Below are 24,877 nucleotides of genomic sequence, written 5' to 3' on the forward strand. Positions count from 1 at the left end.
TATGCGGATGTGTCTATAAGAATATAGAGGTATATCAATGAAATGTTAAGGAACAATTGGGTTCAAACTAAACATTGGTTTTATCTGAGTGGTCTGTGCTATGTATGTGCCTATTTGCAGCTGTGAATGGGTCACTATGCAGAATGTACTTGATCCTCAGAAACATCCTAAGAGGTTGCAGTTTGAATAGATGAACAGCATAAACTAGTTTTTCCAAGCCGAAAAAAGATTGATTGGTGACATCTCAAGAGCTGAGTCCTCGTACTGGTATCAGTCTGGAAAGAAAAAGTGGTTTCGAACATCCCAAGTATTTGGTAAAGAGGACTGAGGCACCTGTGTGACCACTGGACTCAGGAGTAGTGGAAACAATTCTGTTCAGGGCAGAATTCTCATTTGCTATCTCACAGTCTAATGGACGATTCTGGGCTTAACAAATGAGTTTAATCTTGGCCCATTTTAGTCCAGTGGGGGGAAATCTTAGTGCTTCAGCTTCCCATGATACAGTATCTTTGAAAAATCCGATGCCGTGCAGAAACAGTTGGGCAAAGCTCTTTTATTGTCACAGAATGAGTTATGGAGGTCCTGACAAGGATGGTTGGATGGGTTTAGTGTGAAAGAACTTGAAAGTCTTGACTTGAACTTTAAGGTCTTCCCAAAAGGCTATATGTTATGCCTTTAGAATAAAATTTCATATAAAGCCCCCGTGAGTGTCACACAAGATATATTTCTAATCTAAACTAAAACAATGTAATTAAAAATTTCAAGACACTCCCTTGTCTCAAGGCTTCAGAACCATTGGCATGCTGACAAACAATGGCAGGCACATACTTGAATGTGTGTTATATACGAGACAGCGGGTTGGTGCACTTCAGTGCAAAACACAAAATAAGATCATTACAATGTGAGTGGGAGGTAGTTTGCAGATATACATTTTACATGGAGTATTTTACTCATGGTTAGGTTGGGCTACAAAACCTGACAGGCAAATGAAAACTAAGGAAGTTGAATGCTTATACAACTCAACTCCGTGTAAGTAAAAAGTAGAAAAGCAGGACACAAAAAAAGTTGCGCAAGTCCGGATGTTTCAAGCCAATATTAGCTGCCTTTCATGCCACTTCTGCATTCAAGTTGTTTGGCGGTGCTTAAAATCAATCAAGTGGAATGTTTAACAGCCTTGGTTTGAATGAATAGTTGCAGTTGATAAAAGACTTTGAGTGAAAAGTTACAAATGATGTCAATGACGCCACTAAAATATTTGCTAGCGTTGATGTCAACGACGCAAAATACACACAACAGTTAGAGAGGAAATTGTGTTAAACATCTCCAGGATTTTGTGCAGGAATATGTTGCATATTTGACCCAGATATTTTAGTGTGCGTGCGTGGTCTATTCAGAGCTTACACCTCCACATATCAGATGTGGTTTCACTTTTTCCAAATCATCTTGCGTAATGCAAAAACACTTTTACCACATTAAAAGATCCTCTGTGGTTACCAAGATGCAAGGTCATGCGCCAAACAACGAACCAAACAACATGCATGTGTTGTAAAAGTCATCATACCTGTGACCAACTCTCTGATTTCAACATCTCCTGTTTTCCTTAGAAGGCGGACTAGCGCTGGGATCCCTCCACAGTTCTTCAGGGCCACTTTATTCTCGTCGTTGGCCTTGCCGTAGACTAGGTTCCTGAGGGCCCCGCAGGCACTGCGGTGAACCTCGCTCATCCTGTGGTCCAGCAGGTCCACCAGAAGCTGGATGCCTCCCTGTCTGCGGATCTAAACCATACAGACAAAAAAATGATCACTGCATTGATGTCTTGGTCTTTAATTCTTCACAGTTCAGGGCTGAGACTCAAAATGGCGTTCTATCACTTTTTTTTTTCATATTGAAGTGACTTTGGATTTTTTTAAACTTATGTAACTTGCACTTTGCATGCTGCATTTTATGGCATTTAAAATGCAGCACACTCATTGATTTACAATACTATGAATGGTGGAAGGATGTGGTTTGTTAAGCATGCAATATAATAGTTACATGATGCTACTGAATCTTAATGGAGCAAATAACCAGTTGTTATAACGACAAATGCACTATCGAGCTTGTACTGTATTGTTACCCCCCCCCCCATACATATTTATTGAGGTTTTACTGCACTAGGAAGGGGATTTTATTGTGTTTGATTATTTATGTCGTTAATGTCATGTGTAAATAAACAACAACAATTAATTAAAGCCATTTTGCTCAATTTAAAATAAAGGAGTTAAACTTATGATTAAAGTGAGACTGATTTACTTAGTTGAGAGTGAAATTGTAGAGGAACTAAATGTAAAAAAAAAATATATATATATAAATGAATATGGGATCTGGGTCTATTAAATATTTCACAATTATTTCTTCCAAAATTACTTTAAATGTGATAGTCAAAACTTCTCTTAATATTCTGAACTCCTCTTCCTTCTGCTGAGCAGAATATTGTTGCCTGTTGGAGTTGTGCCATAGTGGATGTCTGCTTGGTTGACGTCATGTTGCTGATTTTAGAATCCAGTCTGGTTTAGACTGATTCATCAGCAAAGTAGTGCAATTAATTTTTCATTAAATACGTCAAGAAATGATTAATTAACAATAAATACCAAAGTATTGCAGCTTCCCACCTTATTTCAAAAACACATTTATTACACTCTAAAAACAGTTGGGTCAACAGTAACCCAATTATGGATCAAAACTGAACCTATCCACTTTATGGGTCAATTTGACCCAACTTTCTGAGTTGTTTTATACAAAATGGCCCGATTTTTTGGGATCTGACCTAACTTTCTGGGTTGTTTTGTACAAAATTATTAATTAATTTATTTATTGCAAAACAACCCAGAAAGTTGGGTCAAATTGACCCAAGTAGAGGATCTGACCGAACCTTATGGTTTTTTTTTTTATAGTAGTTTTTTTTTTTTTGGGGGGTGCAAAACAACCCAGACAGTTTTATAGAAAATGCCCCAATTTTGGACTAAAAGTTGGGTCAATTTGACCCAACAAGGATTTGACCCAACCCTTTGGGTTGTTCTAAACACAATTTAAAAAAAAAATCCCGGAACAACCCATAAAGTTGGGTCAAACTGCCAAGTATAGGGTCTGTTTTTAGAGTGTAGGTATATTGAAGGTTCTAATTTTGTTCATACGTGTGTGAGAATGATTGGTTGTTTTGTCCATGTTTTCTTATACGTGCCCAGTGATTGGCTGGCGAACATTCCAGAGCGTACCTGGCATATAGGCCCGAAGCACACATGGAACCCTTAATGAGGATAAGCGGTATAGACCCCCCCCCCTGTCTGAAGTGCTTAGGTTTATAGCATGACGGAGACAGAAGAGTGACTTTGGCCACTGATGTAAAAACAACGACAAAAACCCCGACAACTTCTAACACAGCTTTGATTACTTTTAAGTGAAAAGACACATTCAAAAGGGGGAAAAGGTGAAGACGAAAGACGAGTGCACAAGGCTGCGATGGAGGGCAAGGAGAGGACGGAGGTGTTTGATGACACAGCAGGAGTCTATCGAGTAAAATTACTTTGCTTATCTATTCAATTAAAATGGATTAAGGGTTGCCGTGAATGGCAAACTAACCTTGCTCTATTGACTACATTGTTTCCTCACCCCCACCCCCACCCCCCCAATGCCCGACAATCTTTAGCTTTGTTCCTTCCCTCCCTTTGTCCAAATACATCTCCCTTGTAAGGCTTGGTTTCATACCTAATCTCAAATTCTATGAAAGGCATCATAATATTACTTTGCATTGCCTTAGAGATACCTACACGGCTTTCCAATATCACCGTCCTTTTATTCCATGTAAAGAAGATTAGAAGTGTGGATTGATTTGTCTTTGACTACCGCTGTTATGCAGGACACCAAACTATCAGTAACCCATAGCGACAGCATTGCTGTGGTAACAGTTAGCGGTGGTGACAGCCGGGATTGTTGGACTCGGAAGGTGTTGCAGGCGTTAAATTTGATAATTTTTTAATCCCGGAGAGATACACAGGATACACGGGTGACACTTCTTAGCCGTGATGGTTACCACATGAAGCCTAACAAGTGTGTTAGTGGGCATGAGTCACCACATATGGAATGTCAGTACAAATCAGCGGCACACTTACTGTTTACCAGCTTGATTGCGAGCAAAGACGTGTCACACACCTTCAAACTCATCACATGCACTCAAGCAGACAAGCGGACTCTCATGCAAGCTTTTTTCTTTCCCTCCATTTTAGAAACCTTTCAACCTTTGCCTAATTGAGTTTGTGGCCTCAAGCAGTGATTTCCCAATGGGGACATTACGAAATGGGCCACCATTAACAATCTAATACTTGCACTGAGGCAGAGAGCACAATGAAGAGTTCACAGCAAAGGAAAATCTACACTGACAAAAAAAGGGTAAACAACTAAAACATAGGCATGAATCGCATGAATCACAGCGTGGGATAGGGGAAGTCTTCTGGAAGTCTCAATATGTGACTATGTACTGTTTGTATTGCAACATCAATATTGAGGTTGCCATTTATTCGCATGATGACAAGCACAGAACTGGAAATTCAATTTAGTTTTAGTGTATGAAAGTGGTAAACACATATGGAGTTAAAATCATGCCAAAACCCTGCAAACACACAAAACGTGATCTACGCACACAAAACGTCATTCACAAACTAATGCATTTTGTTCTACATACACAAAGAAGCATTATCTTCAATTACAAAAAAATAAAAATAAAAATGGGTGGATCTTGGGGTTTGTGCGCATAGATTTGCTTAGCAGAATATTATTGCCAAAGGTCACGTGACTGTTGTCCGTAATTGTAGAATTGCTTTCAACATATGCAAAGGATTTTTTTGCACTTGAAGGATATTTTTTCATACTTGAAAGATTTTAGTTTGCACTTGAAAGATTATTTTTTTTTGTAATTGGAGATATGCTTCTTTGTGTGTGTAGAACAAAATGCATTAGTTTGTGAACGATGTTTTGTGTGCGTAGATCACATTTTGTGTGCGTAGATTACGTTTTGTGTGTTTGCGGGGTTTTGGCATGATTTTAACTCCATACACACATCTCTGAGTAGGCTGCTCAGTACAATACAGCTGATAACGTGATTACATCAGTTATGTAACTTAACCAAATTGGCAAACTTCAGAATGGCTAGCTTTTTCGGTAACAGGGAGCTTACAACAGACTTTTAAATTACTGACTGCAGAAGTTTTTGTTGCAGATGTTGCAGACAATCTATCATTTCCTATGTGAAAATAGTTTTGAATCAAAACATGCGTCCCAGTAGAGATTGTTTTAACTTCAAACGCTACACTCTAAGTGAAGTTTTCTTTAAGTTTAAAACGTTTTTGGAAAGTGGATTTTTTGACAGTTTGGCTTTACCAAATGCATTCTTATAAAAAAAAGAAGGCGAAAGAACACACCCTGCCATCTAATCAAGCAAGTGGGTGAATAAAGAAAAGCTGTTTTACCTTGTTACACCAACGTGGGCATTGCTTCACCTCAAGACCCAAATAATAAAAGTAATTCTGACTCAAAATATATTCCTTACATATACTGCTTTTTAATTATTAATTAATGCATGTCCTCAAATATTGTCCCTCCCTGAAAAATGGAATAGTTACCAGGTGTGTCATCCCCTTAAAACAAATAAATTCCTCCCTTAAATAGACATCTTCCCCTTTTCAGAAACTAATGAGCACATTTGAAATCTGTTGCTAATTTTGCTACATACCAGAACAGCAGCACCTAACACACAGTGTAAACAGTCTCTCAAATCTAGCCACCCACCTAGCTACCATCCATCCAGTGCAATTTCTGTGTTAATAGCCCGTCCTCCTTTCACATATTTTAAGCATCTTTGTCTAATCCAGACAAAAATATTCTTTTATTTCTCGCACTTCCTCCTCACACACTTTCTCTTTCTTCAACTTTTTTGAGTAGTATACTTTTAGTACCAAATTGTTGTTTCCAATTAGCCATTCATTGTGTTTTACCATCTGTCTCTGTCTTTAGAACAGTGCTAATAAAAATAAGTGTCATAATCTACATTCATAATTTATGCAAAATGAGATGATAAAATAGATTGACACAAGCTGGCTTTTTAAATCTCAAAAGCCAACCTGCCCTGACAATGTTATAACTCCAGGATTCAAAACGTTACTCAGCAATTTAGTAGTTCAGAAATATCATATCATATCATATCATATCATATCATATCATATCATATCATATCATATCATATCATATCATATCATATCATATCATGTCATCCGCCACTTGTCGCCGGCCACACTCTCTTCCCCAAGAGACCAATAGGATCAGTGTGTGATGTCTGGTATGTTTTTTACTTACAACTATTCTTCACTGCGACAGAAAACCTATTTAATTTATTAGAAGATTAAAAAATGATACTGTCAATGGAAAAAAAATTGGTAGGTACAATGTAATTAGATTATTTACATGAGCTAAATTCAAATCAATGTCTTCACAAAGAAAATACAAAGTGAACATTTTAAGAAACAGCCAAGATGGAACCCCCCCCAAAAATGCATCAATTAATTTATGTAATCTTTTACAACATCTCTTTTGTTATGAGACCCACGGTAATAAGGTTGTCATGTCACTTGCAAATGAGTTACATATTCACAGGCTGCCGGTATTTATTTTCAAAAACAGGCAGTAGAGCAAATTTCATACACACCAAGTCGGTATTAAAACTATGTAAAAGTTAATCATCACATTATCGAATACTCCTTGTAAATTTGACTTTAACAAAAATACTGTGTGAGATGTGAAATGTTCAGAGCGAAAATATGTGCTTGAAAAACAAACTCTAATTTACTTAACTCTGACTTACTTTTTGGCTGAATATATAAAAGACTGCTGAAAAAAAACCTGTCTGTTGTAATAAGCTCAAATTCGAAGAGCTCTATCAAAACATGTCTTTACAAAGACGATGTGCAGTTTTAATTGACACTTTTACATATCAATTCACCAACCTGTCTATTATTGCGGTTGGAGTCTGCTGTGGGAACGGATTTGTATGCAACGTCCTGCCTTAGATGACCTAGATTCCTTAATTATGAGTAGGTATATTCTTCTTCCAAGGCCATTTTTAGAGTAAAGGTTTATATAGCTGAGTTTTTAGGCAGCTGCTTTGGGATCAATCATTTCACTGCAACCAACTGTCCACAATTAATCCTAAATCCTTTGGCTTGGACTACAGCCCCCACACCAACCTTCCTGCACATTTCACACAACAATGACGCAATTAAAACAAGTCATTGTCATCATTATAGCTCTTAAATCTTATCCAATTTGCAAGGTCAGAAATGTGAAACACAGTTCTGCTTCTGACTTAGTGAACATTTGGCAGCAGTTTGAATTAACATGGAAAATCCCATTTAGCATTTTCAGATGTTTTTATCTCATCACCATTTATGATTAAAACAGTATCGCTATAAAATGTCCTTTGAGCAATTATGATCCTGTTTAGCAGCTGATATCACAAGTGACATATTTTATCCTTGACTGTGCTGGTGTACCTAATGTTATGGCCGATGACCCTTGTATTGGTCAATTTGTCATCTTGGTGGTCTTAAACAAAAGGGGCAAATAAAGCACAACAGGAAAAGGGGCAGATAAGAAGAAAATAAAGAGTATTACTGCATCATCACGGCGATATGTCATGAGAATTCCCACTTTTCTGCACCTAAAAGAGGTCTAGCACCAAGAAAAGGTCACCCAGTAAGGTTAAACTATTAATAATAATCCAGTTGGTTTGTGATGGTGTTATTTTGAATTAATGAAATACAAGTAAGTGCAGATGGCAGCGGGGGAAATTAAAATCTAATTTAATTCTCCAAAAGTGTCACTGACTCTTTCTTTGTGTGGACACACACCTACTAATAGAAAAGACAATTCTTAATTTCAACCCATGTGTTTCATTTGCTTTTCTGGATTAGTAATAACATCCATCCATCCATCCATTTTCTTAACCGCTTGTCCTCACAATGGTCGCAGGGGGCGCTGGAGCCTATCCCAGCTGGCTTCGGGCAGTAGGCGGAGTACACCCTGAACTGGTTGCCAGCCAATCGCAGGGCACACAGAGACGAACAACCATCCACACTCACAATCACATCTATGGACAATTTAGAGTGTTCAATTAACCTGCCATGCATGTCTTTGGAATGTGGGAGGAAACCGGAGTACCCGGAGAATCCCACGCAAGCACGTAGAGAATATGCAAACCAGGAAGGCCGAAGCCCGTACTTGATCTCACGTCCTCTGCACTGGGAGGTGGACGTGCTAACCAGTCAGTCACCGTGCCGCCTAGTAATAACTTTTACACATGATCCTGGGTCAAATTGACCCAGGATCATGTGTAAAAGTACCAGAATTTGTGTGTGTATGTGTAATTATGCTTAACAAATAAAGCCAATATTTAATTTGATTCCTTTTTCTCAGGGAGAGCAATGTATAAATAATCAAATTTTGACCCGGGTTTTGCTTAATTATATATATATATATATATATATATATATTGTTTTAAGTTTCAGAAATAAACAAGTCAACTAACATGTTTCAAAGCTCTCTTTAACTCCATCACTAACAATTTCCATCAATATTCATCTCACAGGTCATGCTTCAGATTTTTTTAAAGTGACAAAAATGCTTGAACAAAAATGTGTACAAATTCCATTTTAATCAGATATGTTGAAGTATACATAATAAGCCAAGCAGAAGTCTATACGGAAAAACTCCAATCAACATTTACTTTAACTTTCAAATGGTTAATTATGTTTAAAATATATAATTTAAAAAAAATAGCTCAAAGCACTGAAGCTCAAAACTGCTGCTTATTATGACACAATTTTATAAATGTATTTGGAAAAATGTACATTTACATTTAAATGTACAGTTAAATGGCAGGCTCAATATTGGCTGCTGTTTCTCGCATATGAAATAATGAATGATTAAGTGTTGTTTCTGCACTTTAGACCTTGAATGAAACACTCAAAGCGGTGAAAGAAACTCCATCTACTGGAAAGTTGGATACCTTCACTTACAAACGCTAACTGCATCCATTATAAAAGGCTTATTTTTTCAGGGCCACAAGAGTTGAGTGGAATGATGGCTGATGCTTTTGTGTGCAAATCTGATTGCATCTTCCTATTTGCTTGCATGCGTGGGTGGATAAGTCGCTTTGTAAGAACTACTGGTACTGTCTTTAAGCTTAATTATCAACATTAGCTGATAGTTACCAAGTTCATCATGCATGTGTGTACTACAAAGTAATTGTGGGAATTGTAACGGTAAAATGGCATAATTTTTCAATCATCATTTTCAAAAAAAAAAACCTTATAGACACTGCCAATGGTAAGATAAAACAAATCAGAGCTCGAAGGGATGAGGTTATAGAGCAAGGTTTATAATCCAGAACAGGTTTGTTTATGTGCCATAATTTAAACTGCAACGCAGGGAAATGCAAAACCACAGAGGAATTTAATTCCCTCCTTTGTTATGAAGTGTTTTATAAACAACGCAGACACTAACCTCAGCTTTGATCTTGTTGTCTCCAAAGCAGAGGTGTTGAAGGTATGCCGCAGCATTGGATTGCACAGATGGGAACTGATGTTGCAACATCTGGATCACCTCTGGCAGCTCTGGATCTCTCCAGCCAAACTCCCTGCACAGACAGGACAGATGGAGACATTTTGACTCCTTGGGAGATGTAACAAGCGTCTTGTCGATATTCCCTGAGGGAAGACAAACAAAATCCTGAAATGTCTTTCTGTCACACCAAAAGTTACAGAATATACTTAGATAAATATACAGTAGTCAAAATAAATACGAATGCAATACCCGTCTGAATGAGAATGTGAATGTTAAAATCTTCTCAATATGTCTTTAGATGGAGACATATCGTCTTACACAAGAGTCTGACAGGCTTGGAAATGATGTAAGGTGCACACAAAAACATTATTATTTTTCACATATCACAAAGAAGTTTGAGTGAGAGAAGTTCATGACATCACAAAAACTATTTTGAGAATATAAATGGGGGAAAATTGTATTTTTGCTCCATTTGACTAGATCATTCAACAAATTACTTTCAAGAAATATGCAGGGGACTTTTTAATAATGAAAAAATAATGACAGTGTAGCCAATAAGGCAAAATTGTAAACAAATACAATCCTTTGATGAATATATTGCTATTAAATCTTCCCACTCTCAGAAAAGTCCATTCGGGACTATATCAGTGTTTTAATGCTAACAGTTTCAAATGAAGTTTTGTGTGACTTTAAGTAATTTTTTTAGATAATACAAAAAAAAAGAAAAAGTGACCGACTCTGGGTAAATCCTTCTGGGTTAAAATTTTTAAATTGATATATATATATTCTCATATAGGCGGCACGGTGGTTGACTGGTTAGCACGGCCGCCTCCCAGTGCAGAGGACGTGAGATCGAGTCCGGGCTTCGGCCTTCCTGGGTGGAGTGTGCATGTTCTCCCTGTGCTTGCGTGGGTTTTCTCCGGGTACTCTGGTTTCCTCCCACATTCCAAAGACATGCATGGCAGGTTGATTGGACACTCCAAATTGTCCATAGGTGTGATTGTGAGTATGGTTGTTCGTCTCTGTGTGCCCTGCAATTGGCTGGCAACCAGTTCAGGGTGTACCCTGCCTACTGCCTGAAGCCAGCTGGGATAGGCTCCAGCAACCCAGCAACCCTTGTGAGGACAAGCGTTTAAGAAAATGGATGGATGGATGGACATTCTAATTGTACACCTTATTCTCTTTAAAACTATATATAATACATGAAGATACCTGAAAATTTAATGAAGTGTTTCAATTTTGCCAGTTTGAAATCCGCAATTTTGAGAAAAACACTTTAAAATTGTTGGCACATACAGCTTTCAAAGGTCCATAGCAACCAGTACGTTAGGAAAAAATATATTGACCTAAAACTTTCAAAAGACCACTGGAAAGTCAATTCCAACAGCAGGCAAGGACATCATCCGAGATTTTAAAAGCTGAAGAATTTGGATGACTCAACAGGTGAAACAGGACAAAAATGGTGATTATGGCCTCAACCTCAAAACAACTTTAAAAATCCCATTAAGCTTACTATGCTTGCAATTCATCTCCTGACGCATCATCGGACAAAGTTCAGATGTTTTATTTTTGCTACTTGATTAACCACAATGAGAAATTTGATTTAAGAATTTTGTGTCACATATAATGAGAATAAACATGTTTTGATGGATCAACACAATATTTTGATTTTCATTCAATGTAATACATAAGGAACGCATCAACACTTTATATATACTGTACAGTATGTACAAGTTGCTCCAAATATGCGTGGAGTGCATTATGGGCTAGGGGAGACACATCACGATTATCTTTTCATTTGCAAGGTAAACAGTCTTCATATTTGAATTTATTTTCATCCTACTCAAAACAGCATAAAGTGGAAATTTGTTCCACTAAATCCCGACTCGATACTGTCAGTCTCCCCTGGTGGGAGGTGCTCACATGTAAACAGAAGAGTGTTTAACGCCCTCGTGATTTTGACATTACTTGCATTAGTGCATGAATACATTAAATTCAAAATAGACTAGACCGTGGCTCTCTTCCCTAAATTAACTATATTTGGATTACAAACATTTGCCGGTGTCCGGATCCCATGACGACATTCGCTTCTGCTATGAGGTAAGGAAGGGTTTACCTAATTTGTTTGATTTCGTGCTGGAGGGTCACATTGGGGTGTATTTTTTACTTTTAGTTGCTATGCGCAATTATATAAATTAGGGGTGTCAAAATGAGTGCGTTAATTTTTAGTTAATTTAAAGTTCGTTTAAAGCCACAAATTTTTTAACGTGCGATTAATGACCACCTTTTACTTGAAAAGCGTGTACTGGGTGAATTCCACGCAGTCGCAACACATCAGACATGTCCACATCAAAATTTTGCAGTGATAAATGTTATAATAATTGCGCAGAATGTATTTTAAAATTTTTAAAATGTGCAGAATTTCACAAGTTACTTTATGTCAAAGATTAGATAGCTTTTAATATGAAAGGAAAAATGCACTGAGCTGTCACCAACGTCTTACAAATGCAATTCGGCCATATAGGGGCATGAAAATGACCTCACAGAAATCAATATCCCACTTTTTACAGTACAGTACATCCTTTTAATTTTAACCCAATTTTATGAATTATTATGAAATTACTGTATCAATGACCAAAAAATGCAGCCATATTTCTATTAGTTTAACATTTTTCCCACTTTTATTTCAACAAGAGTATGAAAACTCCTTATTGTACATTTAGAACAGATATAAAATTTGCGATTAATCATGAGTTGATTATTAAAGCCATGCGATTAATTACAATTAAAAAAAATTAATCGTCTGGCACCCCTAATATAAATCAGAGGCGAGGAATCACGGGTTAACAGGTACCCCCGAGACGCTAGCTACAAGTCGGCTAAAAAAAAAAATCTAGTTATTATACACATTGTCTACTTATTACAATACACTACGACTGCAATACTATCGGTCTGCTGGGAAATGACAATAGAGACCTTAAGGAGGGTATTTTTTGCAAAATCTCCATTTTTGATTTACCTGGCGACCCTAACCCTAACCTTTTGCCAGAGGGGCTCACAAATGTTTTTTGAAATACTCGTACATATATCCTCAGAGGCTCCACTGAAATACAAAATGTACAGCAAGCAATGGGACTTAGGCTATGTGCTGTCTTTTATCAATTTTCACCCCTGTGAGCGCACTGGAAAGAGTAAATAAAGTAAAATAAGACCCAGGAAATGGGCTCCCTCACAGTAGCATCCCCTGCTGATAATTCCTCTGTAATGGTCCCCTGAATGAGAAAATTATGAGTGTGTGAGAAAGTGTGGGTGGGTATATCTCCACAATCACCCATGTTATTTTCTTTAATAACCACCCTGTAAGTAACTGGCTTTCAGGAAACACCCAAATCCCAGCGCGATCACAAAAAGCCTTTGTTGATATTTTGCAACCTGCATCGATTTTGCTCTATGAGGATTGATTTTGCGCTTACCGCCTTCATGCTGGCTCTTGTGTGCCAAAATAGCTTATGCTATAATCCCCATCTAGATATCCTAGTTTATTTTCCTCAGTTGCCCGTACATGAAAATAGGCTAAATACAAAGGACTTGACCAGCCCGAGGAGTTGGAAATGGCCCTGGTCTCCATGCTGTGGACTCCGCTGGATGGAGAGAACGTGGCGTGTGAAGCATCGGTGGAAAGTGGAGCGCTCACGAGGAGTAAACATGGCTCTCCGAGATAAAGTGAGCTCTTGCCTGGACGGGTCTTTATCTGCCAAATGATAAGTGTTCATTCAGCTGGAAAGCATGGCTGATGGAGGGAGGTAGAGGAGCGATAGGAAGAGCGAGCTCGAGGAGGAGGGGGGCATTCCCAGGGCATTTAGGAGGAGAGACCCTCAAACAACACTAAATCACATGGGCAGATAAGATCAGGGCAGTTTGTTTATGTGTGTGTACAAGTGGCAAGATTTGATTAAGGCTTGGGATGTGGACACACGTGGCTTGACTTGTTTGTCTCCAAAGTGTGTGTGTATAAGTGTATATTTATTTCTCTCTTTAGCTTTGTTTATATATAACCCTGGCTGAGCGTGTGTGTGTGCGTGAGAGATCCATCCCTTCCAACCTCACAGCTCTGTCAGCGCACATAATAGAAAGCAGTGAGATCTGCTGATAAGATAAGCATCATGGCTCACTATTAATTAAAAAGGCCTAGTAGGGAGAGCGAGACACACACCGAGAGGAAAGCGGAGCAAAACGCTGAGGGATGGTGGGTGTTGAGGGGGGGGGAACCCCCACAGGGACAATAGGTGAGAGGGGTACGGGAAAGAGAGAATAAAAATACATTTTGTTTTAAAAACGGAAAGGATAAAGAGGTAAACAGCCCTCAGACAGGACAGCAGTCAACACTGGTGCTAATGAGCGCTACAAACCTGTTAGACACACTGCCGGGCGACGAGCCAGTGACGTGAAACAGCGGGATGCAAACACACAGAAACACAAAAGGGGCGACAAGAGTAGTGCCAGCAAAACCACAAGGTTCACGCTAAATATGTATTAAGGCAGCTTGTGCTCGCCAGAATTTGACAAGCTTCAATGCCTCTAAATATGGTAGGTATATTTTTAAATGGCGTGTAAAGCTTTATTATTTGATAAATGTGTTTTTTGTCCAGCGGCGTCATGGGGGGTGTGGTTAGCGCGTCTGCCGTTAAAGTGAAAAAGATCTGTTTCGAAACTTGGCTTGGGTTTTTCTGTGTGAAATGTTCATGTTCTCCCTGTGTTTTTGTGCAATTTCATATTCCAAAAATGCACTAAATTGCCCAAGGTGTGAATTAATTGAGAATTGTGCGTCTTTCACAAAGCTAGCTGGGATCGGCTGGAGTTCACCTGTGACCTTGAATTATGGACTTATATATGAATGGACTTACTCGCCATCGGGAGAAATGAAGCCAACGGCGGCTATTTTACGTTGCCACTTGCTGAGCCTAACTTGAATACTGTATATTGATTTCGCCACAGTGTTTAATGTTATTTTCTGTGATTTGAAATTATATAATTCGGGTTTTTATGTGTGCAAATTTTATGTAGCAAAAGTACTCGATACTTGGTATCAGTGGGTACTAAAGAGTTGAGTAAAAAAGTGGTATTGAACATCCCTTCTTTAACCGCTAGACAAATAACCCTAATACAAACTGCCCCGACGTCTTGCAATTATGAATTAGACCAGCACTGTGCCAATGTTGGACAACAAGCATGCCACCATTTGAGACCTCAGTTCAGCGAACATCAAATGACCTATTCTGGCTGTTTGAAACTTTCCTTTGGCTTTGTGTGTTTTTTTGCTACACTCATTCCAAATGGAGGACTAACCTAAATAATGGGTCTTAAGAGAAAAAGATTGCGAAGAGAGATGATGAAGAAATTACATTAAGTAAAAATACTTTTAATTTGTATCTATTTTAAAATGAACCTGTACAGTAAATACATATTTTATTATATGACAGTGACATTGTAAGTCTCAATGTTGGGACTGACTGATACAACTAGAAAATGTTGAATAATGGCAGACTAGAATCCTTTTGGACCCGAGCGTTTTCTAATGGCTTCAGGTGGAGTGCACGGTAGTAAATATGCAGCACTATAATTTATTACGTCCTTTTTGCCCTCGCAGTTCAATTCACATCCATTTTCAGAGCTCACAATGCATTTGAAGAGACAGCTCCCGACAGGAAGTGTGTCTCGCCGGCCTTAATCTGATTGGACAAGGCCTGTCATTTATGTTAACTGATTGGCGGACAGGAAAGCATTGCACATACCAAAGCAGATGCTAATTAGGACCTGAGCATTCATCTTGAGGGCACTAAAATGGACGAAGGAATAAAGGTGGTCAGTGGGGGAATGAGAGATTAAGAGATATTGGTGGGAGGAAAGTGAGAGAAAGTGCCGAAAACAGTTTAGGTAATTTATAGCCTTGGTGAAGACAAGTCTGCATGTTACTCCGGGGAAGCTAAATAAGAGTTTGACTTTGACAAAGGAGGCAAGCTGAGCATTTTTTGAAGTACTCGCTAGTAAATCATTCCGGCCGTCAAACACCAACTGCTTCCTTTTCCTCTCTTTTGTCTCAGATATTCTGACTGCATTTAGCCAAATTCTAACAAGACTCAATACAAGAATCTGTCTTTTTCAAAGCTATGGCTTCTCCGTTTTAATGCCCATTGTCAAAGAGATAGTCAGTATATTCAATATGTTTACTATTGTAGTTTGCAGTTGCAGTAGTGCAGAACTTGAATGTTTCATACTGAACGGTTAATTTAATACTAAACCACCAAAGTTGTCCACATTAGAGTTTACCCATAATATTCTGGAAAAACATGACACAAAAGTTCTAAGTTCAAAATTATAAAATACATCTACATACAACTTGTCGGCAAATTTTGTGGGAACTAAAGGATCAAGTCCCAAGAGTGTGTTTTGCTCTATCTTTGATTTCCCTTATGTGCCTCTTGTGGTGAAGAGCAGTCATAGAAAAAGTTGGAACGTGACAATAACCGTAGTTCAGAAATGGAATTTTAGAAGTACCTCAGAAAGGGTCTTGCTGCTTTGTAAACTGTAAAAGTTATATCAAAAGTTATCAATTAAAATAATTACATCCATTTAACCAAGTGGAACGAACAAATACTTTAAAAGATAAAAATATGTTCCTATTGTGACATTCTATAAGTAACTATTAAATGCCACAAGGTGACAGTAACTATCCAGAAACACATTACTACTTCTATGTCCATTATGTCTATGAGGCGGCTCCCAAGATTGAGTATGTTTTATTATTCAACAATTTAACACACATATGACAGTTAACGTGTTCAAATGTGACATTAAAACAGCACCTTTCCAGTAAATAAAGGTGTTAGGATCAAGGTAATGAAAACTAACAAAATAAATAAAAGTAAAACTGAAAAATCATTTTTGCTAACTAAATGAAATAAAATGAAAAGCAAAATGTTTTTTTTTAAACTAACACAAACTACATCTTTAACTCATCTAAAACTACTATAATTATAGCAAAAATGTCCTTCATTTTTGTCTTTGTCAATATAAGATATTTTAAGATTTATTTCAGCATTGCAGTGTATCCAAATAGAAGGAAGTTTGTTTGAGAATTATAGTTTACTTAATTCCATAAAGATTGGTGACTTTGTTTTAATCTTGCACCCATATTAAAAAGACTAAAACAAATACTAAAACTAAGTAAAATAAAATAAAAATTTAAATAAAATAAAATGAAGCATTTTCAAAAACAACTAACAAACATGAGCAAACTTCTTCTAAAACTACTTAAAACTTGCCTAATAAAAAAAAAATATCCAAATGAAATAAAAACTAACTATAATGAGATATCCAAAACTATTAGGATGGGAACATTTAGAAGAAATAAATTCACCTAATGTTTTTCAACAATTAGTTTTGAAAGCAAAAGAATGTCACTCAAGTTAATCAAATTTAGTTGTTCTGCACAATTACATTTTCAATTAATAACTCTTTCACAATTAAAATTATATCATATCATTATTAAAATTATATCATATCATTATTAACATTATATATATATATATATATATATATATATATATATATATATAGACACAAACACACACACATAGTGTGCAGTGCAGGGACAATTCAAAATGCCACAAAGAGTTTTACAGCAATTCCTCGGACAGAAAAAGACACTAAAGAAAAAGCAAGCATAAAAAATTATCTATGAAAAACCCCACTGACAACTTTGTGAACATTGCATTAAGTTGACGTGTCTTTTCTGGCACACGGAAAGCCCGGCTAAATGATTCATCTTGGCACCGCGGTGCAACTAGGCTAAGGATTTGCCACACATTCAAAATGATTTTGTTCACAACCCTAGAATTGATCATATTTGCATGCATGAATGCAGGTGTGTGTATGTGTGCGTCTACATGGCTTGGGTTTATCTAAAGTGAGTTTCAAGTGACATTATTTGACTGCTGCTATTTATATTGGCATAAATAACCACAATTTGTCTTCTTATGTCAGCATCGTGTTTGGATGGCACTATATAGACAAACCTTCAGCGGAAAAAAACAAACAATATAAAATATTGATTTTTTAAATCAATGTATGCTAATTTGACTTAAGGGCTATCATATAGGGACTGGCTTTGAAAGGCTTGACAAAAGACCGTCATATTTTCTATGTATACAGTGTCAGACTTTCAATAGGTCCTTTGGACATGAGCCCATAGTGATCCACTGCTTCCTCTGATTATGGATTAGTGAAAAGGTTCATTTGGATGAAAGACCCCCCATAATTGGACAAAAAACATCTTCCCTCCTATTTGTCACTTTGTTCCCTTCAGATTTGGAAAGTGCCAAATGGAAGTAAGTCAGTATAAGAACACCCCTCTTGGCAGCAATAGAAAAAGAGGGGTGAGAAAGAGAAAGAAAAGAGAAGGCCAAGAATGAGATCAAGAAATGTGATGAAGAGAGGAGGAGTACATATTACTTCTTTTATCAAGCTCATCACATCAGGACTAGTACGCCAGATGCGACTTTCTCTTTCTTTCTATCCATCCAATTGTCTGCACATACCAGCCTTCCCCCCCACACCCACCCCCACCCACACTGTCTATCTTAGTCTGCTCCTTGTTCTATATTAGATGGGTTGGGAAAAAAGACAAAGACAAGAAAAAAAATCAATAGGCTTTCTCCAAGGCTCTTCCGGTCTGGGATGGATGGCTAGGGAGCGTGAATGAAAGCTAACAAAGAGTCTGAGTGACAAGAATATGAGGTGTGGAATGAAGCTGCCTTACACATCATGATGCTGTGGATGTTGGTGAAAAGAGCAAACCATGCAATGTATGACCGAAAATGTACCGTTGAAAGAAAACACACGGACACAGATCAACGCATCCATAAATTTAGAATGAATTAACTGAAATAATAGCAGTCAGTGTTAGAACAAAACATTCAGGCTTCTGCTAGAAAATAATATGTCATACTAGATCAGCTGTGCTTTGATTGGGGTTAATCAGAGGCAATTTAAAATGGTGGCAGGTTTGTGCTGACTCATGAATTTGAATGAGATTGATTACATTTAAACAAAGCCAAATCCCCACTTATAAGACAGTAGTGTACACTTGTGAAACAATAGTTAAAGTTGCTTGCCCAACATTTTTTTTTAAATAACAAAAAATGATAAATAATATATTGGAACATCTCTTCACACCCGGCTGCAATGTATGATATAGGATCACATTACATTTAGCTATTTTGGATCCAGAAGATCTTGTCCTGGAAGTTGTCTCAAATAATGGAGTGAGGTGATTGCTTCAATGTGTTATAATGGTACAGTTGTATTCATGTTTTTCATCAAAGTGTCTTGAGTGAGTGTGAATAATGTGTAGTAAGGCTCCCAGTGGAAGATTTAGCTGATCACACAATATTTGGGGCCTAATGGGAATCATGCATTAAGCTGGCAGTTTTTTTTGTTTTGTTTGTTTGTAATAAGCTCACATGCATATAACGTACATACACTCATTCATAAAAAAAAGAGGAAAAAGACACATAGCGATTATCCCATACAGTATTTGCTGAGCACACATTTTCAGCCCCTTGTCGCTATTCCCCTTTGGTACAGTATAATTACTAAATGTTTACGCAGCAAAACATCAAGCCAGTGAAACATACACATTAGACTGAGGGTGACCTAGAGAATCATGCCTTAGAACCCCTGAGAACAATGTGATAATGATATTAAAGGCAGAAATCTCAGCGACTGTGACTTGAAATGATACATGTTAAATGTTAACCTACTAGAGAAGACAATTTCTGGAGAAAAAGCGTCTGAAGTCTGAATGATAAGACATGGAATGATGTGGAATGATTTAGAATGATGTGGAATAATATACAATGACCCGCGGAAATGTTGAAGTTGGAATGGTTTGAACTGGTTAATATACAGTATGTGCAAACTAGAGGTGAATACGTAGAAATTTTGAATCAGGGATAAGATGAACAGTTTAAACTAAGAACAGTTGAAATCGGACAAATACAAATAGAGGACAAAAATGCAAAGGTTTAATTTTGTTTTGTTTTATTTTGAAATTTAAAAAAATGTGGTATGAATAGGAAGAACCGTTTTAAGTTGAAATGGTTCAAATCCGTCACAAAATTTAGAAATTGAAGGGAAAAAAATCATACTTTTTGGTTTAATTTTGAAATTTAAACAATTTTACAGTAGAGATAAGCTGTAAAGTTTAAGTTGGAACAGGCTGAATAAAAATAAAAAAAGAAGAAGAAAAGCCAAACATCTTAATTTATGTTTTTTTTAATACAATTTTTTTTTTAACAAAAACGTTGCAGTAGGGACAGGCTGAGCAATTTAAAGTTAGAATGATTGGAATCTGTCAAAAATTAGGAGAAAAACTAAAGAATCGTAATTTTTGGTTCATGTTTTGAAATAGAAAAATGTGGTCGGAATATGCTGAACAGTTTAAAGTTTGAACAGTTTTAATCAGTCAAAAAAATATATAATAATACAAAAAAATATATATATATTATTATTATTATTTTTTAATCATAATTTTTGGGTTTAATTTGGAAATTTTGAACAAAAAATTGCAGCAGGGATTAGTTGGAGTGGATGAAGCCTTCACACAATTGAGCTAACAGTCATCTTAACTTCTTCTATTTCGTCTACCGCTACTCTTCTTTTTTCAACATTGCATCATGCATCTCTGGATGCCCCTTGGCATCATACTGCCCCTTATAGGTGAATGTAGGTAGTACACCAGATATTTGGTTCAGAGGAGGAGACTCGTTTTTGAGTGTGATGTATTGTGTTGGTGACCGCACACTATAAGAATCGTCAGAACATGTAACCCCCCCCCACCCCCCACCCCCCACCCCCCCCCCCCCCCAGCACCCACCCACCCCACCCACCACCCTTTTGTCATAAAGACCTAAGTGTGATTCTTAGCAATTTTTTCAAGCATACTGAGTTGTGACTTCTGGTAGATCCTGGTGAGGAAACTATCACTGGTGGACATCCACACACAATATATAGAAATGGTTCCAAGACTGAGAGAAGACACTAACTGCAGCCATGATCAGCCACAAGTGAGCAAAATATCCAATCAAAATCGTCATCAGACGTACTCAGCCAATCAAAGTGAGAGGGGGATATTAAGATGACGGAAGAATGAGAGCTGGCTGAGAAATTAGGGGCCCATTGTGTTTTGATTTGCAAACCCAGATGCAATCACCTCAACAAGTAGCGCTGTGGTCTCTGAATGCGAAACAGTAGAGATGAGGTCGCTCCGTGCCGATAATGCTAATAAGGACGCTAGCGTGTGCGTGTAATCGACAAATCACAGCTTTATGTCACAGGTCTAATGAAGGTTGAGCTCACTGTGACACTTCACATCCAAATGCTGCAATGTAACTACAAATTATCCACAGATAGTCTGACATGTTGAGTTCAAACTAGATTCCATCTTTCAACAAAAATCAACAGAATTTTAACTTTAAGACACAAAGTACTGAATGTAGTCTTATTTAGATTGGATTTCTCTATATAGCAGATGATATGTCTGTGAGCAGTTTCCAGTATTAGTACAAGTAACAGTATTAGAAAAGTTGGTAGGTATGATGCAGTGAGGTTTGGCATCACAGTGTTAAATTAATAAATGTTAGCGTTAGTCTAATGTACTGAGGGCCCAAGAGCTAATTAGGGCTGCACCATAACGGAGAAATATGCAGCATCCAATACTTTGTAATACATTTTTCTTCTACCTTTAGTTTTTGGATTTTTTTTGGTCGTATTTTTTTCATACTTCATGTTTCATATATTTTTAGACTTCTCTGTCAAACTTCTAACATTTTTGGCAATTTTATAGACACTTTATGGTCATTTTCTGTCTCTCTTCCTTTTTTGGACATTTTATGGCTATTTTTGGAAAAAAAATTCTGCCTTTTTTTGCTATCAATTTTCTGACATTTTTGACAATTTTATGGACATTTTATGGTAATTTTTGGGATTTCTTCTTTTGTTTTTGGACATTTCATGGTTACTTTTTGAACATTTTCTTTTCTGCCTTTTTTATTCAATTCTCTGACATTATTGGTAATTTTATGGATTTCAGTTTATGCTAATTTTCTGCTTTTCCTCTTTCTTTTTGGAAATTTTTAGGTATTTCTAAAAACGTTTTCATCTACCTTTCGGCTCTTTTTAAATTAAAAATTAAAAATTTAAAATTTGGACTCTGACATTGAATATTTAATCATTTATTTTGTGTATTTAATCATTAATTCATTTAAAGAATATTTTATTTATGAAAATAAATATGTAAAAAAAAAAATGGATTTCTACTATTAAAACACAGAGTGTAAGAAGCAGAAATGACGACTTTTTGCATAACGACGTCAGGTTATTTATAAAGGAGTAACTCTGTCTGTTCCCGCATGTAAACGGGTTATCTCGAATGTTTCATAAACCATAATTTTGACCTTCATAAGAATCTTGATTACATATAAACGTTGTCTATTATGCAGTTTTGCAGGCATAACACAGGTACAACACCACCTGTGAAAATGGGATAGTGGGAAGCCAGTTCAAGGGTGTGATATAACACAAGCCTGTCATTGTCACTGTCGCAGATGCTGTCACTGGCGTCGACACACTAGAGCTACAGATGCACCAGTCTTGTGTAAAGGCACAGTAAAAGGGGGCTATTGTTTATAACGTTTGACGGAGAGAGGTGTTAACGTAATTTAGTGCTCATTCTAAAGATGTGATTTGTAGTGGTGCGGTAGAATTACGCTGGATTACTCACTAATTATGGTCACATGGACTTGACTGAATGTGCGTGCGGTAAGGGTAATGGGGAGTAATGTAATAATCGCCTGGCAGAGCCTCATCACAGTAACATATATTTATAACACAGCCAAACACTTTTAGTCACTGGTGTTAATTTCCAGTTTTTTTCCCCCCAGTTTTTCAAACACATGCACAAACACACTCTTGTAAACATGAATTCATGCAGAATTGATTATACTCTCTCTGCTGTCAAAAAGCACAGCAGAGGCTAAACTAAAACAACAGAGAAAGCCTGATAACTAAGTGGAGGCCAAGGTGACAAGCTGGCTCCGAATAGAGACATTGTAAATCCAAATATTTTGACTTGATTGGATGATTAGGACATGCAAAAAGAGGTGGGTTTACAGTCCCTTGCAGATCCATTTTCATAATTGCTGTCAAAATAGAACATTGTGTGCTGTGTGAGTGTTAATATTTCCGCATTAACTACAGGCACACGTGTGAGCTGAAGATGAAAACAGAGAAATGACGCAAAAGGGACAGAAAACTCATAAACGAGTTTGTTGCTGGTGCACCTGCTCCAATCATTAGTTTACACTCCAGCAGTAAGACAGCAAGGCGAATTGGAAAGTGAACCAACATCGGCTAAACGCTTTATACAACCACGACGTGGTGGAAATGATGTGGTCATGATGACATAACATCAGCGCATGGCCGCGATGAATCTGGAAGACAGGAATGAATAATTTAGATCGTGACATGCTCCGATAATTACAGTTACACGAAAGATTGATGGTGGTCCAGTAATATCTGGCCTGTACTGAAAGATCTTGAAACAGATTTTCATAACATTGCACATGACAGACATAACTAGAAATGGATGATTGATTGTTGATGAGCACAAATCTCTTATGACATCATTTGAGTATTGCAAATGGTTGTGAGCATAACTGGAGTGTACCAATTTGTTAATCTTAACGTTATTTTTTGTTCTAATTTAAATATATTTATTTTAGGAATAAATAATGCAGAATACTGTCTATTTTGGAATGTTCTTTTTAAACTTAGCATTTTTTTATGCCAAAATATACCATTGCCGTTGTCTCTTTCTAGGATCAAGTCTACTCTATATTAGACTTTACACGGATCTGTTCGGATTGGATCATATCGGCAGATATTATGCATTTTATGCAAAAGGAGTGATTGGTTGTAATGTATGATTTGCTGATCGATCAATGGCATCATTGATAAGGTTTGCAAAATAAGACAGTAGAGCAAACACAATTTTGCTTACCACAGGGACGTTCTGGACTGACATTGTTATTAATCCAAGTTTTCTCAGCATACACAGTCAGATTTTGTTCCATTTTAATATATATATATATATATATATATATATATATATATATATATATATATATATATGTGTGTAAATGTAAATAATTTGGGGGGTTTGTGGGGAGCTCCCCAATTATTCATTTATTGAATTTTTACTACGGTAAATAAACAAGTTGTTTAAATAGATTGGACCATCATCTGATCGGACAGATGATCAGTTGTCTTTTTTTTTTAATTCAATGAACGGTGATCGGTTCCAAAATCCTGATCGTGTAAAGCCTTCTCTGAATTTTCTACTCTGTCACCTTAGCCTACATGTGTTGTGTGGCAGACATTCATGTCCCTGGAAAATAAGACGGTATGAACTGAATATACAGTAGTGCTCAACTTTTTAGTAAGGACTCTAAATTCAGGACCACATACAAGATAATTTTACAACGGTAAATTCAGTCATGTCACACAAACTCAGGTATCAACCAAAGGTGACATATGCCTTGCAAGAAAATATCAAGGAAGCCTGTCAATGTCAACTGGTGACTGATTGTGGATTTAAACACAGCATATTTTACTGCAAGCCCGGTTAAAGAACACTTGCACACTGGATGAATGTTCATTACAGCTGACAACCTGTCACAACTGTCAGGTTTTCTCAACACCTGAAGATATGTGACAGAGGAAAAGAGATAATGGTATTGTCATTAAGGAGTCTGCACCATCAAACTGGCACATTTCTCTACGGATATAAATTGAATGAAGAAATTAATGAAGGGAACATATATATAATTTATATGTACACTACCCTTATGAGGGGAAATTCATATGCATATGCAAATTTGGTTTTGATTACCTATCCACATTTCCAGATTTCACATATTCTTGCTGAATGAAAAATGTAGAAAATGCTAAAAAGCAGCCATATACAGGTATACAATTTGGTGCAGATCCAAATCCTGCTTTTTTAGCCTTGGTGGATATGTGTTTTTGTTTTTTTACTGAATGCCATTAATGTTTTACTGAGTGCTCTGGACGTTTTTCAAAAGAAAAATCTAATAAGAAGGTAATTTGG

General features: G+C 37.0%; 1 protein-coding gene across 3 annotated transcripts in view; it reads right to left on the reverse strand.

Moving 5' to 3' along the window:
* The window catches only part of ctnnd2a (catenin (cadherin-associated protein), delta 2a), a 251,414-nt gene that overhangs the window by 71,040 nt on the left and 155,497 nt on the right, over window positions 1–24,877 (reverse strand). For all 3 annotated transcript variants that reach the window (XM_086066020.1, XM_086066021.1, XM_086066019.1), the window contains exons 13-14: window positions 9,589–9,721; window positions 1,562–1,775 (exon numbers count right to left, since the gene is read on the reverse strand). In XM_086066020.1, coding sequence (XP_085922146.1) covers window positions 1,562–1,775; window positions 9,589–9,721 — 347 coding nt within the window. The remainder of the gene's footprint in view (window positions 1–1,561; window positions 1,776–9,588; window positions 9,722–24,877) is intronic.

The sequence above is a fragment of the Leptonotus elevatus genome, chromosome 21 (genome assembly GCF_054856555.1).
Source record: "Leptonotus elevatus isolate MCC_2025b chromosome 21, RoL_Lele_1.0, whole genome shotgun sequence".
NCBI classification, from domain to species: domain Eukaryota; kingdom Metazoa; phylum Chordata; class Actinopteri; order Syngnathiformes; family Syngnathidae; genus Leptonotus; species Leptonotus elevatus.